This window comes from Callorhinus ursinus, unplaced genomic scaffold, assembly GCF_003265705.2.
Source record: "Callorhinus ursinus isolate GAN/ISIS: 27379988/994484 unplaced genomic scaffold, GSC_fseal_2.0 scaffold49, whole genome shotgun sequence".
In the NCBI taxonomy this organism is placed as follows: Eukaryota; Metazoa; Chordata; class Mammalia; order Carnivora; family Otariidae; genus Callorhinus; species Callorhinus ursinus.
In genome coordinates, this window is record NW_027397111.1 from 7,296,142 (window position 1) to 7,322,653 (window position 26,512).

At 37.5% G+C, this 26,512-nt stretch overlaps 1 protein-coding gene across 3 annotated transcripts in view; it reads left to right on the forward strand.

Moving 5' to 3' along the window:
- The window catches only part of SBF2 (SET binding factor 2), a 467,005-nt gene that overhangs the window by 223,988 nt on the left and 216,505 nt on the right, over positions 1-26,512 (forward strand). For all 3 annotated transcript variants that reach the window (XM_025848643.2, XM_025848644.2, XM_073882924.1), the window contains exons 4-6: positions 16,069-16,191; positions 17,586-17,696; positions 19,593-19,698. In XM_025848643.2, coding sequence (XP_025704428.1) covers positions 16,069-16,191; positions 17,586-17,696; positions 19,593-19,698 — 340 coding nt within the window. The remainder of the gene's footprint in view (positions 1-16,068; positions 16,192-17,585; positions 17,697-19,592; positions 19,699-26,512) is intronic.

A 26,512-nucleotide genomic window follows, 5' to 3' on the forward strand; every position in this document is an offset into this window, starting at 1 on the left:
AGGTCCGACATCGTACTAATGTCCATATTGAGTAGGTCCCTGGCAGACAGTACTACCTCTTGTTCTTTTTGTTGCGGTGATTTTTTCTGTCTTGTCATTTTGTCCAGAGGAGAATAGATGAATGAGAGAACAAAATGCTAACAGGGTAACAACATCCCCAGAAAATATACTCTAAACAAATCAGAAAAGACCTGAAACCAGGAGAAAAGGGAAAGAAAGAAAAAAGAGAAAAAAAAAAAGAAAAAGATAAAAACAAACAAAAACAGAACAAAACAAACAGAATATGATCACATATGATCAGGCTGGTGCATAGATCAGTGCCACACACTAGATTTTGGGTGTATTTTGGTCTGTTAGAAGAAAGTGCCTCCCAAAATTTTAAATAAAGAAAGACTTATATATGTACAAAATAAGGGTTGATACAACGAAGGGATGGAATATGATTGTAAAGATGAAAATTATAAAAAATTTTATAAAAGGAATTGATAAGAAGTTGTTTGAAAAAAGAAAGAGGAAGATTAAAAAAAAAGGGAGAGAATGTGATCAGACGGGAGACTAGAACAAAGCCATACACTAGAAATTTAGGGTATATTTTGATCTGTGAGAAGAAACTATATCTCAAAATTTTAAAGAGAGAACAACATATATATATATATATGCCAAAAATAGGGGTAACTACTATGAAGGGATAGAATATGACTTTAAAAATGAAAAATAATTTTTTTTTAAAAAAGGGATTGATAAGATGTTGGTTGAAAAAGGGAAAAAGAAAAATTAAAAAAAAAAGTTAAAAAAATTAACTTTGAAAGACTAAAGAATCATGGAAAAAGCCATGAATTCTATGTGCAGTATTCCCCTAGCACTGGATTTCTGCCCTTCTCATTGATCGGTAAACTTGGTCTTGGCCGGCTGTTCTTGCTGATCTTCTGGGGGAGGGGCCTGTTGTTGTGGTTCCCAAATGTCTTTGCCGGAGGCGGAATTGCCCCGCCCTTGTCGGTCAGGGCTAAGGAAGCTGCTCGGGTTTGCTCTCAGGAGCTTTTGTTTCCTGCAAGCTTTCTGTACAGCTTTGGAGGACGAGAGTGAAAATGGCGGACTCGGAATCTCTGCCCTGGAGGAGCTGAGAACTCGGGCCCTGCTCCTCAGTGCGCCCCCAGAGAAAAGCAGTCAGTCACTCCCGTCTCCCTGGTCTCCAGCCGCACTCTGTGCTCACCCAGCCTGTGATCGAGCATTTCTATCTCTGGCCCCCGACCCCGTGTGGAGTCTCCAAACGCAGCAGATCGCTGCGCTGTGCTCCCGCACCACTCCCCCCGGGGGAGAAAGGGGAGTCTCCCTGGATCTGCTGCTTGTTGGGTCCCTGCTGGAGGAGCAGTGGCCCAACCGTGTTGCTGATCACGGTTTATGGCAACCCCGAGCTGAGAGCCCGCGCCTCAGCTCTGTCTCTGCAGCCGGCTTCCCCACTCTGATACCTGGGAGCTCTGTCGCACAGGCACCCCCGGTCTTTCTGTGACCCCAAGGGTTCAGAGACCACACTGTCCTGCGAGGGTTCCACCCCCTGCTTAGCCACTGGAGCGACATCCCTCAGCGGAGCCGACTTCTAAAAGTTCCAATTTTGTGCTCCGCGGCTCTATCACTTGCCAGAAGCAGCGGACGGAGGCCCCCTCCCCGCGTCTATCCTCCCAAATATCGCCTCAGATTCACTTCTCCACACGTCCTACCTTCCAGAAAGTGGTCGCTTTTCTGTTCAGACAGTTGGTGCTATTCTTTTCTTTGATCTCCTGTTGAGTTCATAGGTGTTCAGAATGGTTTGATCCCTATTCAGCTGAACTCCTGAGACCCCACGAAATCCAGGTGTCCTACTCCTCCGCCATCTTGCTCCGCCCCCTAGGGCTAGGCATTTTAATGTAAACCCCAGACACCATATTTCCACTATAGATATTTTAGTATGCATCTTTAACTGATAAGGGTTTTTTTACATATCATTCTACCATTATAATATTTAACAAAATTAAGTATGACTTTGAATAGTTCCTTAATATCATCATCCGACTTACTGTCTCAAAAATGTCTTGGATTATTTAAATCATAATCCAGATAAGGTATACACATTGTAATGTTGATATTTCTTAAATTTCTTCTATAACAGTCCCACTCTTGGGGGTGGTGGTAAAACTGGGTCATTTGTTCTATGGAATGCCGTACATGCTAGATTTGGCTGATTAATTCCCCATATTATTATTTAACTTGTACCTCTGTTTGGTATATTTTCCATAAAGTGATAATGAGATTTAGAGGCTTGATTAGATTCACATTCAATTTTAAAAGCAAGACTATTTCAAAGATTGTGCTATATTTCCTATCAAGAGGAACTTAATTTCTGGTTGCTCTGTTTTTAGTAATATGAAGATTGATTTGTGGGTTTGAGGTAGTGCCATCCTTCACTTAATGGTTTTAGTATCTATTGATGATCCTTGCCTAAATACATTATTTCAATAGGAATTGCAAAAAGGTAACTTCCTCATTCTGTTATTCCTTCTGCATTTATTAACTGAATGAAATTCATCTATAAAATAGAACTTTTATCAACTACACTTCAATATAAAATATAGTAAATTTAATTACTTACTCTTTTTTTTAAAAAAATATGTAAAATAATAGATTAGTACCCTAGCAATCATCACTAGTGACTACGTAAAAAAATTGTCATTATGGACTCATGCATTTTTGTGTGTTTGAGGAGTTTCAATCAACTGCAATTTTTATTCATTTTGAATAAAATGAATGTTTCTGTTATTCCTTGACACAGTAAGATGAATAGGCTCATTTTGTACATTTTTCTGACCCAGATATAGACTGTCATTTCTCCAAGGAGTTCTGGTTTCCTGTACTGAGAAATAGTATTTAACAAAATTTTATTGTATAAATGAATTAATTAACACTGATATGATGATTAGTGTAGCATAGAGTATATGTTAGTTGTTATTTTCTTTTCTATTTTCATATTAATTAGTCTTGAGCAGTGATTCTCAAAGTGTGGTCCCTGAACCAGCAGTATCAGCATCACTGGGTAACTTGTTAGAATGTAAATCCCCACCTCAGACCTACTAATCAGAAATACTAGGGATGGGACATAGAAATCTGTTTTAATAAGCCCTGCATGGTTTGATGCACACTAAAGTTTGAGAACTGTTGATCAAGGGTAGAAGTTCCTAACTCATTTAGTGAGAAGGGACCACAGATACACTAAATATTTTCCTGGGGTAGCTGTGCAGTAGCCTAGCTCCGAACAGCCTTGTCTGTTTTCTCATCTTTTCAGACCTTACCTTACTTTATGAAATATGAGAATTAATGAAACATATCAACTAGAATAATCTATTTATGAAATAAGTATTTTGTTTACCTAGGCTTCTAAGGATATAGAACCTATGCACATAAACATACTTCAGTTTCACACATTTTGTATTTTAAAATAGCTTATGATAGCCTTTTCCAATGTATATTCCATAGGGCACTAGATCCTCTAAATGTTCTGTAATAAAGAGGTTTCACTGGTCCAGTAAGTTTGAGAAATATTTTATATCTCCTTTGCTTGGCATTGCACAAACAATATTTGCATATCAAAGTCTGAGAAACCCTGCAGTAAAGAAACATGTTTAACTTGGCTTTAACTTAGTATTTCCAAAATTCTTTGATTAGAAGACCTTTCCACTAAGTAGTATTTATTAGCTTTCAGCAGAAAACACTTTGGGAAATACTGCCTTAGTATATCTTAAAAGAATAATAGTTTATTGACTATGTGCCACTTAAAAATAGGAAGCTTTCTGGGTGAAAATATAGTAGCTCTACAAATGAATTTGTTCTACCTTCAGAATACTATAGAACCCAGGAGCTGTTGAAGGGGGAAAATATCTGGATATTGTCTTTGCTAAAGGTAAATTCAATTCTGAACTGAAGACTGGTGGCCTGATTTGTCTGAAAGCTTGTTATCCTAGTATGTGTATTTCTCATGTAGTCATTATTTTCTAGACCGATGCAAGGAAAAACCAGGTTTTATCATGTGGACATGTCAACATGATTAACAAGAAAGGAAGTATCTTTTCAGGGAGAATTATAGACCTTACAGAATTTTGCCACTACATAGACTCTTTCATTTGCAATATTGGAAAATTTAAAAGTCCTTAAATTGCATAACTGAGGCAATTTTATATAGTGGTGTGCTGTAATAAATTGCTTATATTTCAAAAGGGAAATGTAGAACTGGTAATTTTTTACTTGTAATTCCTTTTATCCTCTTTTTTTAAAAGTCTTTATTTATTTGAGAGAGAGAGAGAGAGCACGAGCTAGGGGGAGGGACAGAGGGAGAGGGAGATAATTGGCTCTATCCCAGGACCCTGGGATCATGACCTGAGCTGAAAGCAGAGGCTTAACCAACTGAGCCACCCAGGTGCCCTCCTTTTATCCTCCTTTTTAACCAGAATGTTTAAAGAAATATTGTAAGAAGAGTTTTAGCATGAAATAACATTGTTGAAAATGAGCTTGGCACAGAGATGATATTGGATTCAACAAGTCTTTTCAAGGTAGAAAAGACAGGAATCAAGCATCAAGAACGCAAAAAGATGAGGTTGACAGATTCAGCCTGAGTGACAGGACAAACTTCCTGAAGCTTATGCCTAAGGAGTCAGCTCATAAAATCAGTAATATAATAACTCTTAGCATTTTTGTCTCAGGATATGTTTAAAGCGCAATAGTATTTTGGGGGCAGATTGATATGGTGAGTACTAATTTATCCCATATTATTGAAGTACAGAGACTGTGACCTACATAGAATGTAAACTACATAGAAGCTGAGGATTCCACTAGCACATGTAGTCCACAGTAATAATGGGCAGAAAAAAAATCTATAAATGGGCAAATTGTGGCATGTGCTTGTGATAGGTACAAGGGATAAGGTAACTTTGTGAGACAATTCAGTGAAGAGTGTTTAAGATAAACTTATATCTTAAAAAAAAAGATAAATTTGTATCCTTAATGGGACCTACTAGAATTAGGAATAATCTTCGGTTAGAAAAAGAGTTGCAGATGTTGTTCGGTGAGATAAAATATGTGAAAATGTTTTCTGCTATAAAATACTAAATTTCCGGGCTTCTGGGTGGCTCAGTCCATTAAGTGTCTGCCTTCAGCTCAGGTCATGATCCCCGGGTCCTTGGATCCAGCTCCATGTCGGGCTCCCTGCTCAGCGGGAGCCTGCTTCTCCCTCTCCCTCTGCTGCTGTGTTCTCTCACTTGCTCACTCGCTGTCTCTCTCTCAAATGAATAAATAAAATCTTTAAAAAAATATTAAATTTCAAAGCATTATTAATAACATCTATTACATTCATAGCCTATGTTTTAAATTTCCTGCTTATTTTTAATTTTCTCATTTCTTTTTTTTTAAGATTTTATTTATTTATTTAATTGACAGAGAGAGAGAGAGAGAGAGACAGAGAGGGAACACAAGCAGCGGGGAGTGGAAGAGGGAGAAGCAGACTTCCTGCCGAGCAGGGAGCCCGATGCGGGACTCAATCCCAGGACCCTGGAATCATGACCTGAGCTGAAGGCAGTTGCTTAAACAACTGAGCCACCCAGGCGCCCCGTTTCTCATATCTTTTCAATATGTGAAAATCTATCATTGTAAAACACAAACCAAATAAAGCCAGTATCATTACATAATTGTTACAGAAAAGTTGTTCTAGCAGGTAGAGAGAAGAGGCAGTATTCTCGGAGATGATAAATTATTTATAGTAAAATTTTTTATAGAAAAATTTTTTATCAAAAATACCACATTACTACTGTCTCCTGGAACAAACCTTATTTTAACCAACAGTTTTTGGATTAAAAAAATTTTTTTTATCATAGTACTACATTTTGCTTTGAAAAGAGGAGTATGAATTTTCTCTAAACTTATGACATTGTATTCTTGTAGGAGAGCTGTTGGAATTAAGAATAACAACATCTTATGATTTATACTACATTTACAAAGTAAAAGCCTCTGTAATAAAAAGTGATGTAAATAAAAATGGAATTGCTTTTACTTAATACTGATTTACATTATATTTGGCCTTTTTACTTTTTTGTTAATAACTATTTTATTTAGTGAATACTTAGTTAAAGAATAGCTTTAAGAAATAACCAATGCAGGGTGCCTAGGTGGCTCAGTTGGTTAAGCATCTGCCTTCAGTCAGGTTATGATCCCAGGGTCCTGGGATCGAGCCCCACATTGGGCTCCCTGGTCAGTGGGGAATCTGCTTCTCCCTCTGCCTTTCTCCCCCTACTTGTGCTCTCTCTCTCTCAAATAAATAAATAAAATCTTAAAAAAAAAAAAAAGGAAATGACCAATGCATTCTGTTTTGTGTTTTGGTCCAAGTAGGTGAATAGTCATTTATTTGAAATGGTTATCTCCTTAGTCAAGCTGGTTTCAAATGGTACTCTAGGGCGTTTATCACAGCCTCATAAAATGGATAGCTTTATGTCTTTGAGGAATTTTAGTCATTCTTTTGTCATTTCAGATTTGTTAGTAATCCATGAAGAATATGATTCATGATGTGTGGAAATCTTTGGCAAATTCATATTCATCACATTTTTATTATTTCTAAGGATTTCAAAAACCAACCTTTTAGCTTTTGCTTTGTAACAAATGAAAATCTTTCAAGAGCATAGGGACCTTATGACACATATAAAAAGTAAACAGATAGTTCCCTTCGGATATGTGCATTCCATAGACATCTAATACTTGGTTATAGTTCACTGTACTAGAAAATAGGCTCCAAAGGAGATAGAAAATACAGTTCTTGGCTTCTATGAGTGGGGGGAAAAAGACTTCCCTTAGTAAGTTACCCAGAAAACTATTCCAGGAAAATTCACTCCTGCATGTATGCAGTGAACAAATATTCAGAAAGTATCAACTATGTGCCCAGCTCATGTTTTAGGAACTGGGAAATTATCAGTGAAAAGACAGAAATCCTGGTCTTTACAGAGCATATTCTAATGGAAGACACAGACAAAAAACAAGTGAAATGGGTAGTATGTTGGATGGTAACAAGTGCCATGGAGAAATATAAAGCAAGGAAAGAGGATAGGGAATGTTAGGAAATTGCAATTTTATTTTATTTTATTTTTTAAGATTTTTATTTGAGAGCAAGCTAGAGAGAGAGAGTGTGTGTGCGCAAGCACAAGCAGGGGGTAGGGGCAGAGGGAGAAGCAGATTCCCATGGAGCAGGGAGTGGGATGTTGGGCTCGATACCAGGACCCTGGGATCATGACCTGAGCTAGAGGCAGACACTTAACTGACTGAGCCACCCAGGTGCCCCGGAATTGTAATTTTAAATAGGGTGCCAGCAAAGGCTCAACAGCAGAAGTCACTTGAATGAAGACCTAATGGAAATGAGGGAATTCATCATTAGAATATCTATGAAAAGAGTATTCTAGGGAAAGGAATAACAAACAGTGGTTAGCTGGGAGCATGTCCAGCATGTTTGAGAGCAACAAGGAAGTAAAATGGGGCTAAAAAGGAATAGGAGAGACTGAAGGAGACTTAAAATAATCCAGACAAGCAAGCAATGATGGTGGCTCATAGCAATGTGGTAGGAGTGGACATGGTAAGCAGTCAGGATTTGCTGACAGTTTGGATATGGGATATGGGAGAGGAATCAGGGTTTTGTTTTGTTTTTTAATAATCTTTTATTGTTATGTTAATCACCATACATTATATCATTAGTTTTTGATGTAGTGTTCCATGATTCATTGTTTGTCCATGACACCCAGTGCTCCACGCAGAATGTGCCCTCCTTAATACCCATCACCAGGCTAACCCATCCCCCACCCCCCTCCCCTCTAGAACCCTCAGTTTGTTTTTCAGAGTCCATCGTCTCTCATGGTTCGTCTCCCCCTCCGACTTACTCCCCTTCATTCTTCCCCTCCTGCTATCTTCTTCTTTTTCTTTTTTCTTAACATATCTTGCATTATTTGTTTCAGAAGTACAGATCCGTGATTCATCAGTCTTGTACAGTTCACAGCGCTCACCATAGCACATACCCTCCCCAATGTCTATCACCCAGCAACCCCATCCCTCCCACCCCCCACCACTCCAGCAACCCTGTTTGTTCCTGAGATTAAGAATTCCTCATATCAGTGAGGTCATATGATACATGTCTTTCTCTGATTGACTTATTTCACTCAGCATAACACCCTCCAGTTCCATCCACGTCGTTCCAAATGGCAAGATCTCATTCCTTTCGATGGCTGCATAATATTCCATTGTGCATATATACCACATCTTCTTTATCCATTCATCTGTCGATGGACATCTTGGCTCTTTCCACAGTTTGGCTATTGTGGACCTTGCTGCTATAAACATTGGGGTGCACGTACCCCTTCGAATCCCTACATTTGTATCTTTGTGGTAAATACTCAGTAGTGCAATTGCTGGATCGTATGGTAGCTCTATTTTCAACTTTTTGAGGAACCTCCATACTGTTTTCCAGAGGGGTTGCACCAGCTTCCATTCCCACCAACAGTGTAGGAGGGTTCCCCTTTCTCCACATCCCCGCCAACATCTGTCGTTTCCTGACTTGTTAGTTTTAGCCATTCTGACGAGTGTGAGGTGGTATCTCAGTGAGGTTTTGATTTGGATTTCCCTGATGCCGAGCGATGTTGAGCACTTTTTCATGTGTCTGTTGGCCATTTGGATGTCTTCTTTGGAAAAATGTCTGTTCATGTCTTCTGCCCATTTCTTGACTGGATTATTTGTTCTTTGGGTGTTGAGTTGGATAAGTTCTTTCTAGATTTTGGATACTAGCCCTTTATCTGATGTGTCATTTGCAAATATCTTTTCCCATTCTGTCGGTTGTCTTTTGGTTTTGTGGACTGTTTCTTTTGCTGTGCAAAAGCTTTTTATCTTGATGAAGTCCCAAGAGTGCATTTTTGCCCTTGCTTCCTTTGCCTTTGGCGATGTTTCTAGGAAGAAGTTGCTGCGGCTGGGGTCAAAGAGGTTGCTACCTGTGTTCTCCTTTTAGGATTTTGATGGACTCCTGTCTCACGTTTAGGTCTTTCAACCATTTGGAGTCTCTTTTTGTGTGTGGTGCAAGGAAATGGTCCGGTTTCATTCTTCTGCATGTGGTTGTCCAATTTTCCCAACACCATTTGTTGAAGAGATGGTCTTTTTTCCATTGGACATTCTTTCCTGCTTTGTCAAAGATGAGTTGACCATAGAGTTGAGGGTCCATTTCTGGGCTCTCGATTCTGTTCCATTAATCTATGTGTCTGTTTTTGTGCCAGTACCATACTGTCTTGATGATGACAGCTTTGTAATAGAGCTGGAAGTCCGGAATTGTGATGCCGCCAGCTTTGCTTTTCTTTTTCAATATTCCTCTGGCTATTCGGGGTCTCTTCTGGTTCCATACAAATTTTAGGATTATTTGTTCCATTTCTTTGAAAAAGGTGGATGGTATTTTGATGGGGATTGCACTGAATGTGTAGATTGCTCTAGGTAGCACTGACACCTTCACAATGTTTGTTCTTCCAATCCATGAGCATGGAACGTTTTTCCATTTCTTTGTGTCTTCTTCAATTTCTTTCATGAGTATTTTATAGTTTTCTGAGTACAGATCCTTTACCTCTTTGGTTAAATTTATTCCTAGGTATCTTATGGTTTTGGGTGCAGTTGTAAATGGGATCGACTCCTTGATTTGTCTCTCTTCTGTCTTCTTGTTGGTGTATAGGAATGCCACTGATTTCTGTGCATTGATTTTATATCCTGCTACTTGACTGAATTCCTGTATGAGTTCTAGCAGTTTTGGGGTGGAGTCTTTTGGGTTTTCCAGATACAGTATCATATCATCTGCAAAGAGTGAGAGTTTGACTTCCTCTTTGTCAATTTGGATGCCTTTGATTTCTTTTTGTTGTCTGATTGCTGTGGCTAGGACTTCTAATACTATGTTGAATAGCAGTGGTGATATTGGACATCCATGCCGTGTTCCTGACCTTAGGGGAAAAGCTCTCAGCTTTTCCCCATTGAGAATGATATTCACTGTAGGTTTTTCATAGATGGCTTTTATGATACTGAGGTATGTACCCTCTCTCCCTATACTCTGAAGAGTTTTGATCAAGAAAGGATGCTGTACTTTGTCAAATGCTTTTTCTGCATCTATTGAGAGGATCATATGATTCTTGTTCTTTCTTTTGTTAATGTATTGCATCACGTTGATTGATTTGCGGATGTTGAACCAGCCTTGCAGCCCAGGGATAAATCCCATTTGGTCATGGTGAATAATCCTTTTAATGTACTGTGGGATCCTATTGGCTAGTATTTTGGTGAGAATTTTTGCATCCATGTTCATCAAGGATATTGGTCTGTAATTCTCCTTTTTGATGGGGTCTTTGTCTGGTTTTGGGATCAAGGTAATGGTGGCCTCATAAAATGAGTTTGGAAGTTTTCCTTCCATTTCTATTTTTTGGAACAGGTTCAGGAGAATAGGTATTAATTCTTCTTTAAATATCTGGTAGAATTCCCCTGGGAAGCCATCTGGCCCTGGGCTTTTGTTTGTTGGGAGATTTTGGATGATGCTTCAATTTCCTTAGTGGTTATAGGTCTGTTCAGGTTTTCTATTTCTTCCTGGTTCAGTTTTGGTAGTTAATACATCTCTAGGAATGCACCCATTTCTTCCAGGTTATCTAATTTGCTGGCATAGAGTTGCTCATAATATGTTCTTATAATTATTTGTATTTCTTTGGTGTTGGTTGTGATCTCTCCTCTTTCATTCATGATTTTGTTGATTTGGGCCATTTCTCTTTTCTTTTTGATAAGTCTGGCCAGGGGTTTATCAATCTTGTTAATTCTTTCAAAGAACCAGCTCCTAGTTTCGTTGATCTGTTCTACTGTTCTTTTGGTTTCTATTTCATGGATTTCTGCTCTGATCTTTATTATTTCTCTTCTCCTGCTGGGTTTAGGCTTTATTTGCTGTTCTTTCTCCAGCTCGTTTAGGTGTAGGGTTAGGTTGTGTATTTGAGACCTTTCTTGTTTCTTGAGAAAGGCTTGTATTGCTATATACTTTCCTCTCAGGACTGCCTTTGCTGTATCCCAAAGATTTTGAACAGTTGTGTTTTCATTTTCATTTGTTTCCATGAATTTTTTTAATTCTTCTTTAATTTCTTGGTTGACCCATTCATTCTTTAGCAGGATGCTCTTTAGCCTCCATGTATTTGAGTTCTTTCCGACTTTCCTCTTGTGCTTGAGTTCTAGTTTCAAAGCATTGTGGTCTGAAAATATGCAGGGAATGATCCCAATCTTTTGTTACTGGTTGAGACCTGATTTGTGACCTAGGATGTGATCAATTCTGGAGAATGTTCCATGGGCACTAGAGAAGAATGTGTATTCCGTTGCTTTGGGATGGAGTGTTCTGAATATGTCTGTGAAGTCCATTTGGTCCAGTGTTTCATTTAAAGTCTTTATTTCCTTGTTGATCTTTTGCTTAGATGATATGTCCATTTCAGTGAGGGGGGTGTTAACGTCCCCCACTATTATTGTATTGTTGTCAATGTGTTTCTTTGCTTTTGTTATTAATTGCCTTATATAATTGGCTGCTCCCACGTTAGGGGCATAGATATTTACAATTGTTAGATCTTCTTGTTGGATAGACCCTTTAAGTAGGATATAGTGTCCTTCTTCATCTCTTATTACAGTCTTTGTTTTAAAATCTAATTTGTCTGATATAAAGATTGCCACCCCAGCTTTCTTTTGGTGTCCATTAGCATGGTAAATGGTTTTCCACCCCCTCACTTTCAATCTGGGGTGTCTTTGGGTCTAAAATGAGTCTCTTGCAGACAGCCTATTGATGGGTCTTGTTTTTTAATCCAATCTGATAGCCTGTGTCTTTTGATTGGGACATTTAGCCCATTTACATTCAGGGTAACTATGGAAAGCTATGAATTTAGTGCCCTTGTATTGCCTGTAAGGTGACTGTTACTGTATATTGTCTGTGTTCCTTTCTGATCTATGCTGCTTTTAGGCTCTCTCTTTGCTTAGAGGACCTCTTTCAATATTTCTTGTAGGGCTGGTTTTGTGTTTGCAAATTCCTTTAGTTTTTGTTTGTCCTGGAAGCTTTTTCTCTCTCCTTCTATTTTCAATGATAGCCTAGCTGGATATAGTATTCTTGGCTGCATATTTTTCTCATTTAGTGCTCTGAAGATATCATGCCAGTCCTTTCTGGCCTGCCAGGTCTCTATGGATAGGTCTTTTGCTAATCTAATGTTTCTACCATTGTAGGTTACATATCTCTTCTCCTGAGCTGCTTTCAAGATTTTCTCTTTGTCTCTGAGACTCGTAAGTTTTACTATTAGATGTCGGGGTGTTGACCTATTTTTATTGATTTTGAGAGGGGTTCTCTGTGCCTCCTGGATTTTGATGCCTGTTTCCTTCCCCATATTAGGGAAGTTCTCTGCTATTATTTGCTCCAATATACCTTCTGCCCCTCTCTCTCTTTCTTCTTCTTCTGGGATCACAATTATTCTAATGTTGTTTTGTCTTATCGTATTGCTTATCTCTCAAATTCTGCCCTCGTGATCCTGTAGTTGTTTATCTCTCTTTTTCTCAGCCTCTTTATTTTCCATCATTTGCTCTTCTATATCGCTGATTCTCTCTTCTGCCTCATTTATCCTAGCAGTTAGTGCCCCCATTTTTGATTGCACCTCATTAATAGCCTTTTTGATTTCACCTTGGTTAGATTTTAGTTCTTTTATTTCTCCAGAAAGGGCTTCTCTAATAATTTCCACACTTTTTTCAAGCCCAGCTAGTATCTTTAAAGTCATGATTCTGAACTCTAGGTCCGATATCGTACTAATGTCAGTATTGAGTAGGTCCCTGGCAGACGGTACTACCTCTTGTTCTTTTTGCTGAGGTGATTTTTTTCGTCTTGTCATTTTGTCCAGAGAAGAACAGATGAATGAGAGAACAGAATGCTAACAGGTTAACAACGTCTCTAGCAAATATACTCTATACAAATCAGAAAAGACCCGAAACCAGGGGACAAGAAAGGGAAAAAAAGAAGAGGGAAAAAAAAGGAAAAAGAAAAAGATAAAAACAAACAAAAACAGAACAAAACAAGAAAAAAACAGAATATGATCAAATATGATCAGGCTAGTGCATAGATCAGTGCCACACACTAGCTTTTGGGCATATTTTGGTCTGTTAGAAGAAAGTGCCTGCTAAAATTTTAAAGGAAGAAAGACTTATATGTGTACAAAATAAGGGTTGATACAATGAAGGGATGGCAGATGACTGTAAAGATGAAAATTATAAAAGATTTTATAAAAGGAATTGATAAGTTGTTTTTAAAAAGAAAGAAGATTTAAAAAGAAAAAAAAAAGGGGAGAGAATGTGATCAGGCAGGAGACTAGAACAAAGCCATACACTAGTGATTTAGGGTATATTTTGATCTGTTAGGAGAAATTGTATCTCAAAATTTTAAAGAGAGAACTACTTATATATATATATACCAAAAATAAGGGTAACTACTATGAAGGGATAAAAATATGACTCTCAAAATGAAAAATAAAAAAATGTTTTTTTAAAAGGGATTGATAAGATGTTTGAAAAAGGGAAAAAATTTAAAAAAAAACAGTTAAAATTAACTTTGAAAAACTAATGAATTATGGTAAAAAAAAAGCCATGAATTCTATGTGCAGTATTCCCCTAGCGCTGGAGTTCTCCCGTTCTCCTTGGTCAGTAAACTTGGTCTTGGCTTGCTGGCTGTTCGTGCTGATCTTCGGGGGGGGGGGGGGCTGTTGCCATGGTTCCCAAATGTCTTTGCTGGAGGCGGAATTGCCCTGCCCTTGTGAGTCCGGGCTAAGCAAGCTGCTCGGGTTTGCTCTCAGGAGCTTTTGTTCCCTGCAAGCTCTCAGTACAGCTTTGGAGGACCAGGGTGAAAATTGTGGCCTCCCAATCTCTGCCTGAAGGAGCTGAGAACTCAGGGCCCCGCTCCTTAGTGTGCCCCCAGAGAAAAGCAGTCACTCTTGTCTCCCTGGTCTCCGGTCGCACTCCATGTTCACCTGGCCTGTGATCGAGTGTTTCTATCTCTGGCACCCAACCGCGTGTGGAAGTCTCCAAACCCAGCAGATCCCTGCAGTGCGCTTCTGCGCCGCTCCTCCCAGGGGAGGAAGGGGAGTCTCCCCAGCTCTGCCGCTTGTTGGGTTCCTGCTGGAGGAGCAGTGGCCCGACTGGGCCGCGGATCACAGTTTATGGCAACCCTGAGCTGAGAGCCTGCGCCTCGGCTCTGTCTCTGCAGCCGGCTTCCCCACTCTGATACCTGGGAGCTCTGCCGCACTCAGGCACCCCCGGTCTTTCTGGGACCCCGAGGGTCCTGAGACTACACTGTCCCCCGAGGGTTCCACCCCCCGCTTAGCCACTGGAGCGACGTCCCTCAGTGGAGCCGACGTCTAAAAGTTCCGATTTTGTGCTCTGCGGCTCTATCACTTGCCAGAAGCGGCCGACGGAGGCCCCCTCCCCCGCCGTCTATCCTCCTGAATATCGCCTCAGATTCACTTCTCCGCACGTCCTACCTTCCAGTAAGTGGTCGCTTCTCTGTTCAGAGTGTTGTTACTATTCTTATCTTCGATCTCCTGTTGAGTTCGTAGGTGTTCAGAATGGTTTGATCCCTATTCAGCTGAATTCCTGAGACCAGACGAAATCCAGGTCTCCTACTCCTCTGCCATCTTGCTCCACCCCCCGGAATCAGGTTTTTGATCAACCAAATGGAAAAGAGGATTTCCATGAACTGAGACTGAAAATACTGTAGGAGGAATGGAGTTCAGGGAGAAAGACTGGAGCTTTGTTTTGGACATGTTTAAGATACCTGTTAGTCATCTAAGTGGAGCTGTCAAGCAGGCAGTTGGATATGGCATTTTGTGGCATTTTGTGGCATTTTGAGGAGTGGTTTGGTGGGAGAAATGAGTTTGAAGATATATGATATGTTGGTGAACTGCGCTGAGAAGTAGGACTGGAGAAAAATGAGTAAAGGAAAGACTTCAGGAGGGAAGATAGACTTTTGAGCTGGAACTTTGATTAATGGAAAAGAAAGAGAAGAGGATTCTAGTTAGGGAAAATGTCCTGGCCTCTTAGAATATCGTCTAGAGATAAATCTGAATGCTTTACTACCTTGTCTTTTTTTTTTTTTACCTTAAAAGTTTTATAGTGTATCCTAAAGTATTATGGAACAGTAAGTACACAGGAAACATTTGTTGACACATAAATGATAATATTTTTCAAAGCTTATTTCATTAATCAGTATTTTTAGTCATTGAAATATCAGGTATTTTTTATTATAGATGTTTTTATTGTGCAAAAAAATACATGACATAAGATTTGCCATTTTAACCATTATTAAGTGTACAGTTTAGTGGTAGTAAGTATGTTCTGAAACTTAGTTTTGTGTGTAAAGATATTTTCTCTTCTCAGAACATCAACATTGTTGCTTATGAGCAAAAGGAATTTAGAGCCAGTTGGGCTTTACTTCTAAGAGCATTGATTATTCTGTAAGCCTTGGAATCCTAAATGATCATCACTTTTGTGATATGAAAGATTGGGACAAGTAGGAAAAAAAAAATTAGTGCCTTACTTCTAAAACAGATCTTTTCTTTCCTTAAAAACTGACTTCCCATTTAAGTGAGTGTCATTTTTAGTTATTTGGGTAACTGTTTAAAATAATTTGAATGTATCTTCTTTACCTTTGATTTCCAGTACTTCCCTCAGAAACCAAATGCTCCCATAAAGTTGTGGTTTGTATCTGCTGCATAAGGAGCCTTTCAAAAGTGAAATAAGCATACCTTTCCTTTATAATTATTTTGCCTACTTACTTGCTTCTTAGATTCCTGTCAAAGTATGTGTCTTTATTTTTAGTTTGAGTTTTATAAATTATATTATAAATTATATTTTATAATTAATTTTGGATTTTGTAAATTATATGAAAATGTGTGATATGTCTATTTTTTGTGAGTTATAAACCTAGGAAATTCTGTCTGTTGATTACAGTACAATTTTTTCTAGGGAACAAAGAAGGAAGAGATTGAAGGTGAAGTGGAAGTGTCTGGTTTAATTCAGCCCGCAGAAGTGTTTGCTCCCAAAAGCCTGGTGTTGGTATCCAGATTAGATTATCCAGAAATTTTTAGGGTAAAGAACTCATAGTTGTCATTATTGATTTGTATTATTGTGTGAATCTGTTTTGAGTGAACCATGGTAACAAGATTTTGTATTTAAGATGTCTTTAAATTGATTTATGGATTCATCAATGAAATAAATATAGTGTGAACTGAAAAAATGTGTTCATGTTGGATGAAATAAATACCTAAGTTAATGTGACTATTTAAACTTATAAGGATATACAGTGTTTGCTTTAAAATAGATCCCATGACTACTGACTCCAAAATTTATGAATCTAAAAGAAATTATTTGATTACCTATAGCAAATTTAAAATGCGTTAGTAATATAACAACTTTGTCTATTTTTATTTACGTTCTTTTTTTTATTATGTTATGTTAATCACCATACATTACATCATTAGTTTTTGATGTAGTGTTCCATGATTCATTGTTTGCCTATAACACCCAGTGCTCCATGCAGTACGTGCCGTTCTTTTGAGGAATACCAGGCTCAAGTAAATAGAATGGATATTTGCAATTTCAAATAGTTCTGATTGCCAAGATAGCTTTAAAATATTGCTTACTTCCTGATATTTTCCTTTTTGAGACACTCAGTATTTCAAATGCAAGAAAAAACTTTTATTTAGTTAATACATTTAAGCTTTGAAAGAAGAGGGCTTATTTTTCTTATTTCAGTTGCTACCTTTAAAAATGATTGATTATTGTCCAAAATCACAGATTGCTTTGGAAAGTATAAAATATACCTTAACATTTCCCAAGGACTTGGAAATTTCTGGAAAACTTTTCCATATTGTTGAGATTATATATATTCTAGAAAAATTAACTTCATGTCAAGATTTCAATAATAATGGGTAACTTCTAACAATTACTAATTTTTTAGAGTCACAAATTTTAATAAACTGAAACATTCATAAAGATTGCATTTTGTCTTTCACTTTACTGCCTACCTTCTTCTGAGCTTAAAGTGTTTATATATCTTGTCTCTATTTTGCTAACCTCTGTAATAGTTCACAAAATTTTTCTGTATAACAAATGTTCTAAGAACCACAAAAATATAAAATTTTTAAATTTTTATCTTGAAATTTGGAGTTTTGCAAAGTAAGAGACAAAACAGTTTTAAAGCCCTACAAATTTGCTAAAGTGGTTATCTGAGCACAAGCACCTGTTTTACAAATTATAGATTTCTGCTTTTTATAAACTCATCTCAAAAGCTCATTTAGAGCTTCTGGTTAAGGAAGAAAATTTAATAAACTTAATAACATTTGCTGCTTAAAATTTATTCTGTGGTCATGGTAAAATATACTTCACTGGCTTCAAAGGGAAATTTCCTAGGAGCAGATGTCACAGCAATTTATTTTCAATGTTTACTTTTTCCATGAAAAAACTACATCTTCTCTTTGCAGGCTTGCCTAGGTTTGATCTACACTGTGTATGTGGACAGTCTGAATGTCTCCTTGGAAAGTCTCATTGCAAACCTGTGTGCATGCCTTGTCCCAGCGGCTGGAGGGTCTCAGGTAAATAGAATGAAAAGGGAGATGAAGAGGGCCTGTTCCTCTTTTCTTCTCCTCCAGTTAATTTAATTTATGAAGAAAAGAAAAAAAAAGAATTCCTTAAATATTTTCATTTTGAAGAGGATCTTAGTTAAGCATTGTCCCTATGGTGTGCCTTCTAGAGACCCAAGATTCCATTCTTTTCTTAGGTCATGAGGTTAATTTTAACTCAGGGTTCACCTTTCACATAGCATAATTAGAAGTCATATTTTGTGTAACTTGAACTCTAGTTTACATTTTCTTGGAAATACACTTTTTTAAGCTGAACATTTAAATGCATTCTTTCTGCCTTTCTTATTCCTCTATGTAGTTATGGCTCATTTTATTAACTTATATCAAAAAATTTTTGAGTGATAAAAATTAGGAGATAACATTAAGAAAAACTCTCAAAATAATTCTTTGTAACACTTATGACTCCTTCTGAATAGGTTTATTTATTTATTAATTTCCCTGGATAACAGCAATTATACATGACCCTAAAACCATTTTCTGTCTTGGTAATCTTTAATAGAATAGCTTGCATGTAAGCTTTGAAAGAAGGGTGCTTATTTTTCTTACTATAGTCTGCTACCTTTAGCAATAATAATGTTGATAATCATCCAGAATCACAGATTTTTTCCAAAAAGTGTAATCTATCCCTTAAAATTTCCCAAGGATTTTGTCATATATTTAGCCTTAAAGGAGGACATTAAATTCTTTTACTGAAATAAAACTTTCTCAAAGTGGTCATGGGTTTTTCATCCTGTTTGTCTAAAGATTTTCATTTTCGACTTTGAAGTAGGAAAATAAGAACCTCAACTTCTTTGTCTCAATGTTTCTAGGGGACCATACTTAAAAAAAATAAATAAAAAAGATTCTTCTCCTTAAGCCCTAAAACTGATTAGTTGATCATTTATTTTACTTATTCTTATGTAATACTGTAGAGGAGGACAGCCTTCTAAAAATTGCATTGTTTATCCTCCTCAGTCTGACAGAGATGGTACTTCCAGTGAAACTGACATCTGTTTTCTTTGCCCTTTGCCTTTTAACTATCTTTTGTCTTACCTGGTATCTTCTGTTACTCTTTAGTTTTTATCCTTTTTTTTTCCTCCTGCCTCCTCAATCTTCTCCCTCTACGCCAAGGGTAGAATATAAAATGTGAATTTGGTCACAAATGGCCCTAAACTTGAAAGCAGTGGAATTGTTTCATTGACCTTTATCATGATGGGATTTATGCTGACTTCATTTTGTTGATTTATTTTTTAATTTAAAAAACTTTTTATTGGGACTCCTGCGTGGCTCAGTCAGTTAAGCATCTGCCTTCGGCTCAGGTCATGATCCCAGGGTCCTGAGATCAAGTCCTGCATCAGGCGTCTTGCTCAGGGGGGGGCCTGCTTCTCCCTCTGACTGCTGCGACCCCTGCTTGTGCCCTCTCGCTCTCTCTGACAAATAAGTGAAAAAAAAAATGAAAAAAGAAGAACTTCTTATAAATATTACATATGTGGTTCATATTATATAGTTTTTGTTTCTCCAAGTTTTATTGACATATAATTGGCATAAAAATGTTGACTTTACTGTTTTATTATTTTTTAGATAAGTATGATTATCAGTGATTTTTGTATCTCATCATTTATTGAATTTCAACTTTCTTATTACTGAATTTTCTTCTACCGTGTTCATTTGGGCACAGTGTAACTTGAATGTTTTCGGTTACATCACTACTCTTGGCATCTGCTAATTGAATCTTATAGGGTTATCGACAGCTCGAAATTTGAACTTCAATTTTTAAAAATTGAACTTAACGGGATTTTTTTTGTCTTAAGAAAATGTCTGAAAAGAAATCATTTATGTTTCTGTGTGTGTTTTTCCTCTCTTCTGCAGAAGCTGTTTTCCTTGGGTGCAGGAGATAGACAGCTGATCCAGACTCCTTTGCATGAGAGTCTTCCTGTCACAGGCACTAGTGTGGCTCTCCTGTTTCAGCAGTTGGGTATGTCTTTTCTCCCATTGTCAGTGTCCTCTTGTGGATTTATTTTAAGCTCACATCACCTGACATGAATCAAGAGAATAAAAAACTAATGATTAAATATCTGACATATCAAATACATAATTATGTGGGTGCTCATCTTAAATGGTACTTACTCTTTTTAAAAAAATTTTAACTCTGACCTCTTTTGCTGTGGAGTCAATTAGACATATAGAAAATAGGCAGATTTTCTTTTTGCTTTAAAAGATGAATAGGTAGTGTATTCTGCTTTTCCTAAGATGACTTAGTTTTGTAGAAACCTTGTCAAATGGAACGAAAAGTCCTGTCTTTCTAATCCATGATCTGGATCAGAACTTTATCTCCAATTTTCTAGCAGTGGAAAGGCTGAGGAATTGCAGGGGGACACAGGAAAGTGCATTCTGTCCATCGGACAGCTTGTCCTTTGTTTAAGGAATAGTAGAACTTTCAGGTGAAGATGTTTCTGATCGGGGCTGCCAGAGATTCCCATTTACTTCACCTCTTACTGTCCTTTATATGGGCCTGCATATGAGTGTCCCGTTCTCTTTGATTCAATCTTTGTCAGTGTCCTCCATCTGTCTTTGTCTTCTTTTAAGTTACATTGAAACCTTCCCTTCCCTAGGGCTCATGTTCTCCGTGGAATTACTAGTTCCTTACACAAAACTTCTACCCTCTTGTTTCCCTTCTGTCTCATGTTGAATTTTGCTTCTAGCTCAGCTCTCTAATTTATCACTTCTTTTTCATTGATGGCCCCATCCTTATTCTTCTGCTGTGATTTCAATTGTCAGATTTAGAAAGCCTCAGAAGAAATTAATGTAAATATACAGAGTTTTATAGTATCCTAATAGAGATTGATGGTGATACCAATCCCAAAGCAGTAGTTTTCCTCCCATTATATCAGGGGTTCAAACACTAAAAAACTACCTATCCCTTCTTCTTTCCCCTCTGAAATATTCTACGACTCACTGAGTCATTTCAACTAAGTCCTAATTTAAAGCTATTTTTTTCTTAATATGTGAAATAGATAAACTGTCCCTGGTGGTGGTTCTCTAAAGACTACCGTGTTGATTAAATACTTTCCATAAACTTTTGGAAATAATTTTAGGGAGTTCATGGGTTATCTGCAGCCTGTCCATGGTCCCTACTAACCATTGACTTAGTTGATTTTAGCCAAGCACTATTCACGTGACTTTTTTACTTTTAGAAGAGGCTATATACAAGGGTCAATCAAAACAAAGATTTACCATTAAGAGAAACAGAAAAATAATGACACAAATAAAGTAATCTACCTTTTATCTTAATGAGTGCTTTATAAGCCTGTTATTTTTTTGGGTTTTTACAATGATTTGACAAGGGGGAGGGAAGGGATGTTATTGGCATTTAGTGCCCAGGACTAGGGATATCAAACATCTGTCATGCATGATGTATGTGTACCAGAAGAGTTTTTACCTCAGAAACACCGGTAGCATGTCCACTGAGAAAAACTACTGTAGATAAAGTATAAATATATAAAACCTGGACCTTTCCTCAGGTAACAGTGGTCTATATAATTTAGACTAACCCTCTTAACAATGACTACTTGAAAAACTATGTAAATATAAACTTCGTCTGTTTGAAAGCATCAGAGGCAGTAAAGATACTAAAGGAAACTTAGAGAAGTGAGCCAGACATCTAGGACCAGTTTTTCCCAGAGCATCTGTTGATTTTGGAAGAAGTAACTGAAAAGCTGATCACAGCAGTATTGCTATCCCATAGGGAACGGGAAAACTGAGTTCAGGTTTTACCAAGGGAGATTTCTTTGTAAAGCTCTCCTGCTTTGAGTTGGGATTACAAGGGACCACAACCGAGGAATGAGTAAATCACAAGCAGACAAGGTCCACACAAGGTCCCTTGAGGAACTGAAGTGGAACTTGAAATCATTTCAGTTCCCTGAAATGGATTATCGTGATCCTTGGTGCTACTGTCTCTAGCCATATAGTACAAGTAAAAGTAAATTCCTCTCTGGAACAAGATACCTGTATTCTAGGTCTTCAGTATGTCTACAGAATTTCATATGTATATGCCCAGCACTCAATCAAAAATAACCAGAAATAAGAGGACTAATCCTATATGAAAGAAATACAGAAGAAACCATAGTCAATATAAAAACCCAGAAAATAGTTATCAAATTCACATATTAAAATAATTGTGCTTGGGGCGCCTGGGTGGCTCGGTCGTTAAAGTGTCTGTCTGCCTTTGGCTCAGGTCATGATCCCAGGGTCCTGGGATCGAGCCCCACATCGGGCTCCCTGCTCCGCGGGAAGCCTGCTTCTCCCTCTCCCATTCCCCCTGCCTGTGTTCCCTCTAGCTGTGTCTCTCTCTGTCAAATAAATAAATAAAATCTTTAAAAAAAAATAATTGTGCTTAAAATAGTGAAGGAGATAAACAGTCAAGAGTGAGAATTTGGGGAGTGACATCAGCAAGATGGCAGCATAAAAAGCCCTAGTCCTTTTTCTTCCACAGAAACATTGCTTTAACGATGATATACTGACCAAAATACCCAAATGAGAATTCCAGAATCTAGTTATGAATTTGCAATACCCCAGATGATCACAAAGCTGAGAACAGACACATTAAAATGGGTAAGAAGAGCAATTTCACTTTACCCTGTCAACCTCTGCCCTAAGCCAGCAGAGCTCAGTGCTGGGAGAGGACCCCCCAGCTTGCAGCTTCTCCTTGGGGGAGGGGGAAGGAGAAGAATGGAGGATGCATGCATTTTTCTAGCTTTGTGGAGGGCTGCCTGAGGGTGACACTGTCTCACCTCATTCAAAGCACTGACAGGATCAGCATGGTTCGGATACTACTGAGAACAAAGAAGAGTGAAGGGTAACTTGTCGCAGTTGGGAGAAGGTGCACAACTTGGGGCATATGGAGAGGAAAAACAGCATTCCAGCTTTTCAGAGAGCTGCCTGAATATTGGCAGAGTTGTAGAGGAATTGTATATTTAATTCACTGCTGATGAGAATGTGAATTGGAGCACAGTTTAACTTTCTAAAAAAGTTAAATAAACCAAATAATCCAGCCATTCCACTCCTAAGCCTTTCACTCCATTTACCTAAAGAAAGTGCTTTAACATTGTCCATAAAATACTTGTACATGAATGTTCATATCCACATTTTTATAATAGTAAAAAACTGGGAACAAGATCAGTGTCCATCAGGGGCAGTGGATAATGGTGATGGTAATGGATAAATAATCTCTGATATATCCATACAGTGGAATGCTACTAAACAATACAAAGTAATGAATTATTGATACAGCATAGGTTAATGTGAAAATAATTATGCTGAATTTAAAAAGCCATACAAAAAAGAATGCATACTATATGATTTGGTTTCTATAAAGTTCAAGAAAATGCAGTCTAATCTGTAGTAATAGAAACAGGTCACTGGTTGCCCTGGGGGTGGGAAGAGAGGGATTACAAAGAGATATGAGGAAAATCTGGGATGTTTGTGTTCATTATCTTGATTGTGGTGATGGTTTACAGTATGTATATGTGTGTGTGTATATATATATATATATATATGTTAAAATATATCAAATTCTACAAGTGAATTGAAAACATATATTCATATAAAAACTTGTACATGAATGTTCAAAGCAGCATTATTCATAATAGCCAAAAAATGGAAACAACCCAAATGTCCATCAGTTCATAAATGGGTAAACAAATGGTGGTATATCCACATAATGGAATAATATTCAGCCATAAAAAGGAATGGATTGTTGATACATGCTACAAATGGACAAATCTTGAAAACACTTTGTGAAAGTGAAAGAAGCAAGAATCAAAAGGCCATATATTTTATAATTCCATTTATATGAAATGTCTACAGTAGGCAAATCCATCGAGACAGGAAGGAGATTAGTGGTTGCCAGGAGCTGGTGGGGAGGGGACAATGAAGTGACTGATACTGAGAATGGGGTTTCTCTTCAGACATGAAATTGTTTTAAGAGTTAGAGACTGGTGATGATTTTACAACCTGTGGCTGTGCTAACCACCACTGAACTGTATACATACACTATATAAGGGTGAGTTTTATGGTCTATGAATTATAGCTCAATAGAGAAAAAATTATTAGGGCCTTGTCAAAGGAATTCAGGAGCCACCTTGAAGAGACTTGCAATGGATCCAGGATGGTATAATTTGAGCTTCATAAATGGTGAAAATTGCAATTGGTTGAAACCCAGCAAATATTTTTATCTTTTAAAAATTTTTTAATTAAATTTTTTTTTAAGATTATGTATTTGAGAGAGAGAGAGAGAGAAAGCATGTTGGGAGGAGGAGAGGAAGAGATTCTGAAGCAGACTCCATGCTGAGCGCAGAGCCCAGCACGGGGCTCAATATCACGACCCCGAGATCCTGACCTGAGCCAAAACCAAGAGTTGACACCTAACTGACTGAGCCGCCCAGCCGCCCCCAGCAAATATTTTTAAATCTATGAATTCATAATAATATTAAATGAAAAATTATTACCTTAGAATATGACAGGGAAATGATTTATCTTGAAAACTTACCAATAAAGGAAAAGAATGCAGCATTTATTCTGTCTTGTCTATATGAATTGCAGTACAAGGTAACCTAATAGTAGATTAGGGGAATTGTCCCTTTTTAAAAGTGTTCTATCAATAAATGAAAAAAATTATAGTACTAGAACATCATTTTACAGTCTTTAGTAAATGAAGATCTGAGCATCAACAAGTATTATCATAGGAAGGAAAACAAATAGATCTAGCCTTGCCAAACACTACCTGTAGTTTTGCCAGAGGAATTAAATCCGATTGCAGAAAATACAGAAGATAGGAGAACATAGTGTACTACACAAGATTGCAGTTGTCAAAATCTAGGTTCTTAGAAAATGTGGTGTGTGTGTATATATATATGTATATATATATACACACACACACACACGGAAATATTGTTCAGCCATAAAAAAGAATGAAACCTTGCCATTTGCAACAACATGGATGAAGCTAGAGAGTATAATGTTAAGCAAAGTAAGTCAGAGAAAGACAAATACTATATGATTTCACTTATATGTGGAATTTAAGAAACAAGCAAAGGAAAAAAGAAAGAGAAACCAAGGAACATACTCGTAACTATAGAGAACAAACTGATGTTTACTAGAGGGGAGGGGTAGGTGGGAGGATGGGGGAAATAGGTAAGGGGATTAAGAGTACACTTATCATGATGAGCATTGAGTAATATATAGAATTGTTGAATCACTGCATTGTACACCTGAAACTAATATAACACTGTATGTTAACTATACTGGAATTAAAATTAAAAACTTAAAAAAAAAATCTATGTTTGCAAAAAGTCTATTGGTCAAATGTCCCAGGTTCTTTAACAAATAAATTATAAGGAAAGGAAAGGAATGGAGGAGTAACCTCTAGATTAAAGGAGATTTAAAACATCCCGTTTTGGAGGCTCCTGGGTGGCTCAGTCAGTTGGATGTCTGTCTTCGGCTCAGGCTGTGATCTCAGGTTCCTGGGTTCAAGTGCTGTGTCAGGCTCTCTGCTCAGCAGCAAGTCGGCTTCTCCCTCTTCCTCTCCCTCTGTGATCTCTCTCACTCTCACTCTTTCTCAAATAAGTAAATAAAATCTTTTTAAAAATCTCCTTTTTAATAGAGTGAGATTGAACTGTAGTGTCTAGGAATGCACGTCTGGGTGATAAAACTATAGAAAAAAATCAGGAAAATGGTTAATAGGATAAAGTCAAGATAAGGGTAACTTATGGCAGTAGAGAGGTAGTTCTGACTGGGGGCACATGGAAGGGGCCTTTAGGGTTGCTGGCAAAGTTCTCTTTGTCGACTTAAGTAGTGTTTGTAAGATAATTCCTTAAGCCATCCATTTTATTTGTATGGTTTTCTATTTTTGTGTTTAATCTTTTGATAAAAATATTTTTTAAAAACCTTATAAAACTAGGGGTGCCTGGGTGGCGCAGTCAGTTAAGCACCTGACTCTTGATTTCGGCTCAGGTCGTGATCTCAAGGGTCTTGGGATTGAGCCCTGCCTTGGGCTCTGCACTCAGCACAGAGTCTGCTTTTCCCTCTCCTGCTTCTCTTCCCTGATTGTGCTCTTTATTTCTCTCTCTCTCAAATAAATAAATAAAATCTTAAACTTATAAAACTATTTTAACTTTTTATATCTATACCTAACTTTTATTTTTTTAAAAGTACAGTGCTTGAACAAATTAGACATTTTATCCTCAGATAATAGGAAGTCTAGAAATAGGCAGTACAGGGCTGATATGTTGATTCCCAGATGTCTTAAGGGATGGTATGGAAATTCTCCTCTCTGCTTTTCCCCTATTTATTAATAAGGCGTTAATAAGACCGTGAGCTTTAAGAACTTTCTTATCTTATTATTCTGTGTGTCCTCTATATTTGGCATAGTACCTTGGACTCAGAAGACATTAATATTTTTTGAATAAATGAGTGAATATATTAGCCATGAAGAAAATGGCAATCATTATTTCATTAGATGTTCTAGGTATGGATGAAGTGTGCCAGGATGTATGATTATTAGTCATTTGAAGATCAGATTTCATTATTTTACTCTCTGGTATGTTTGAGCTGAATTATCTTTTGCTTACATATTCAAAATTTAATTTTTCAAGGAAAAAAATAAGGAAAAGATAAGAAAGGGAAGGAGAAAGAAGGATGCTTCTAAAACAGCGCCATGTGCAGAGTTGTAGTTTCCAGAACATGTGGTACTGATAATTCTGACTAAAGGCATGTTCTTATCACCGGTCATT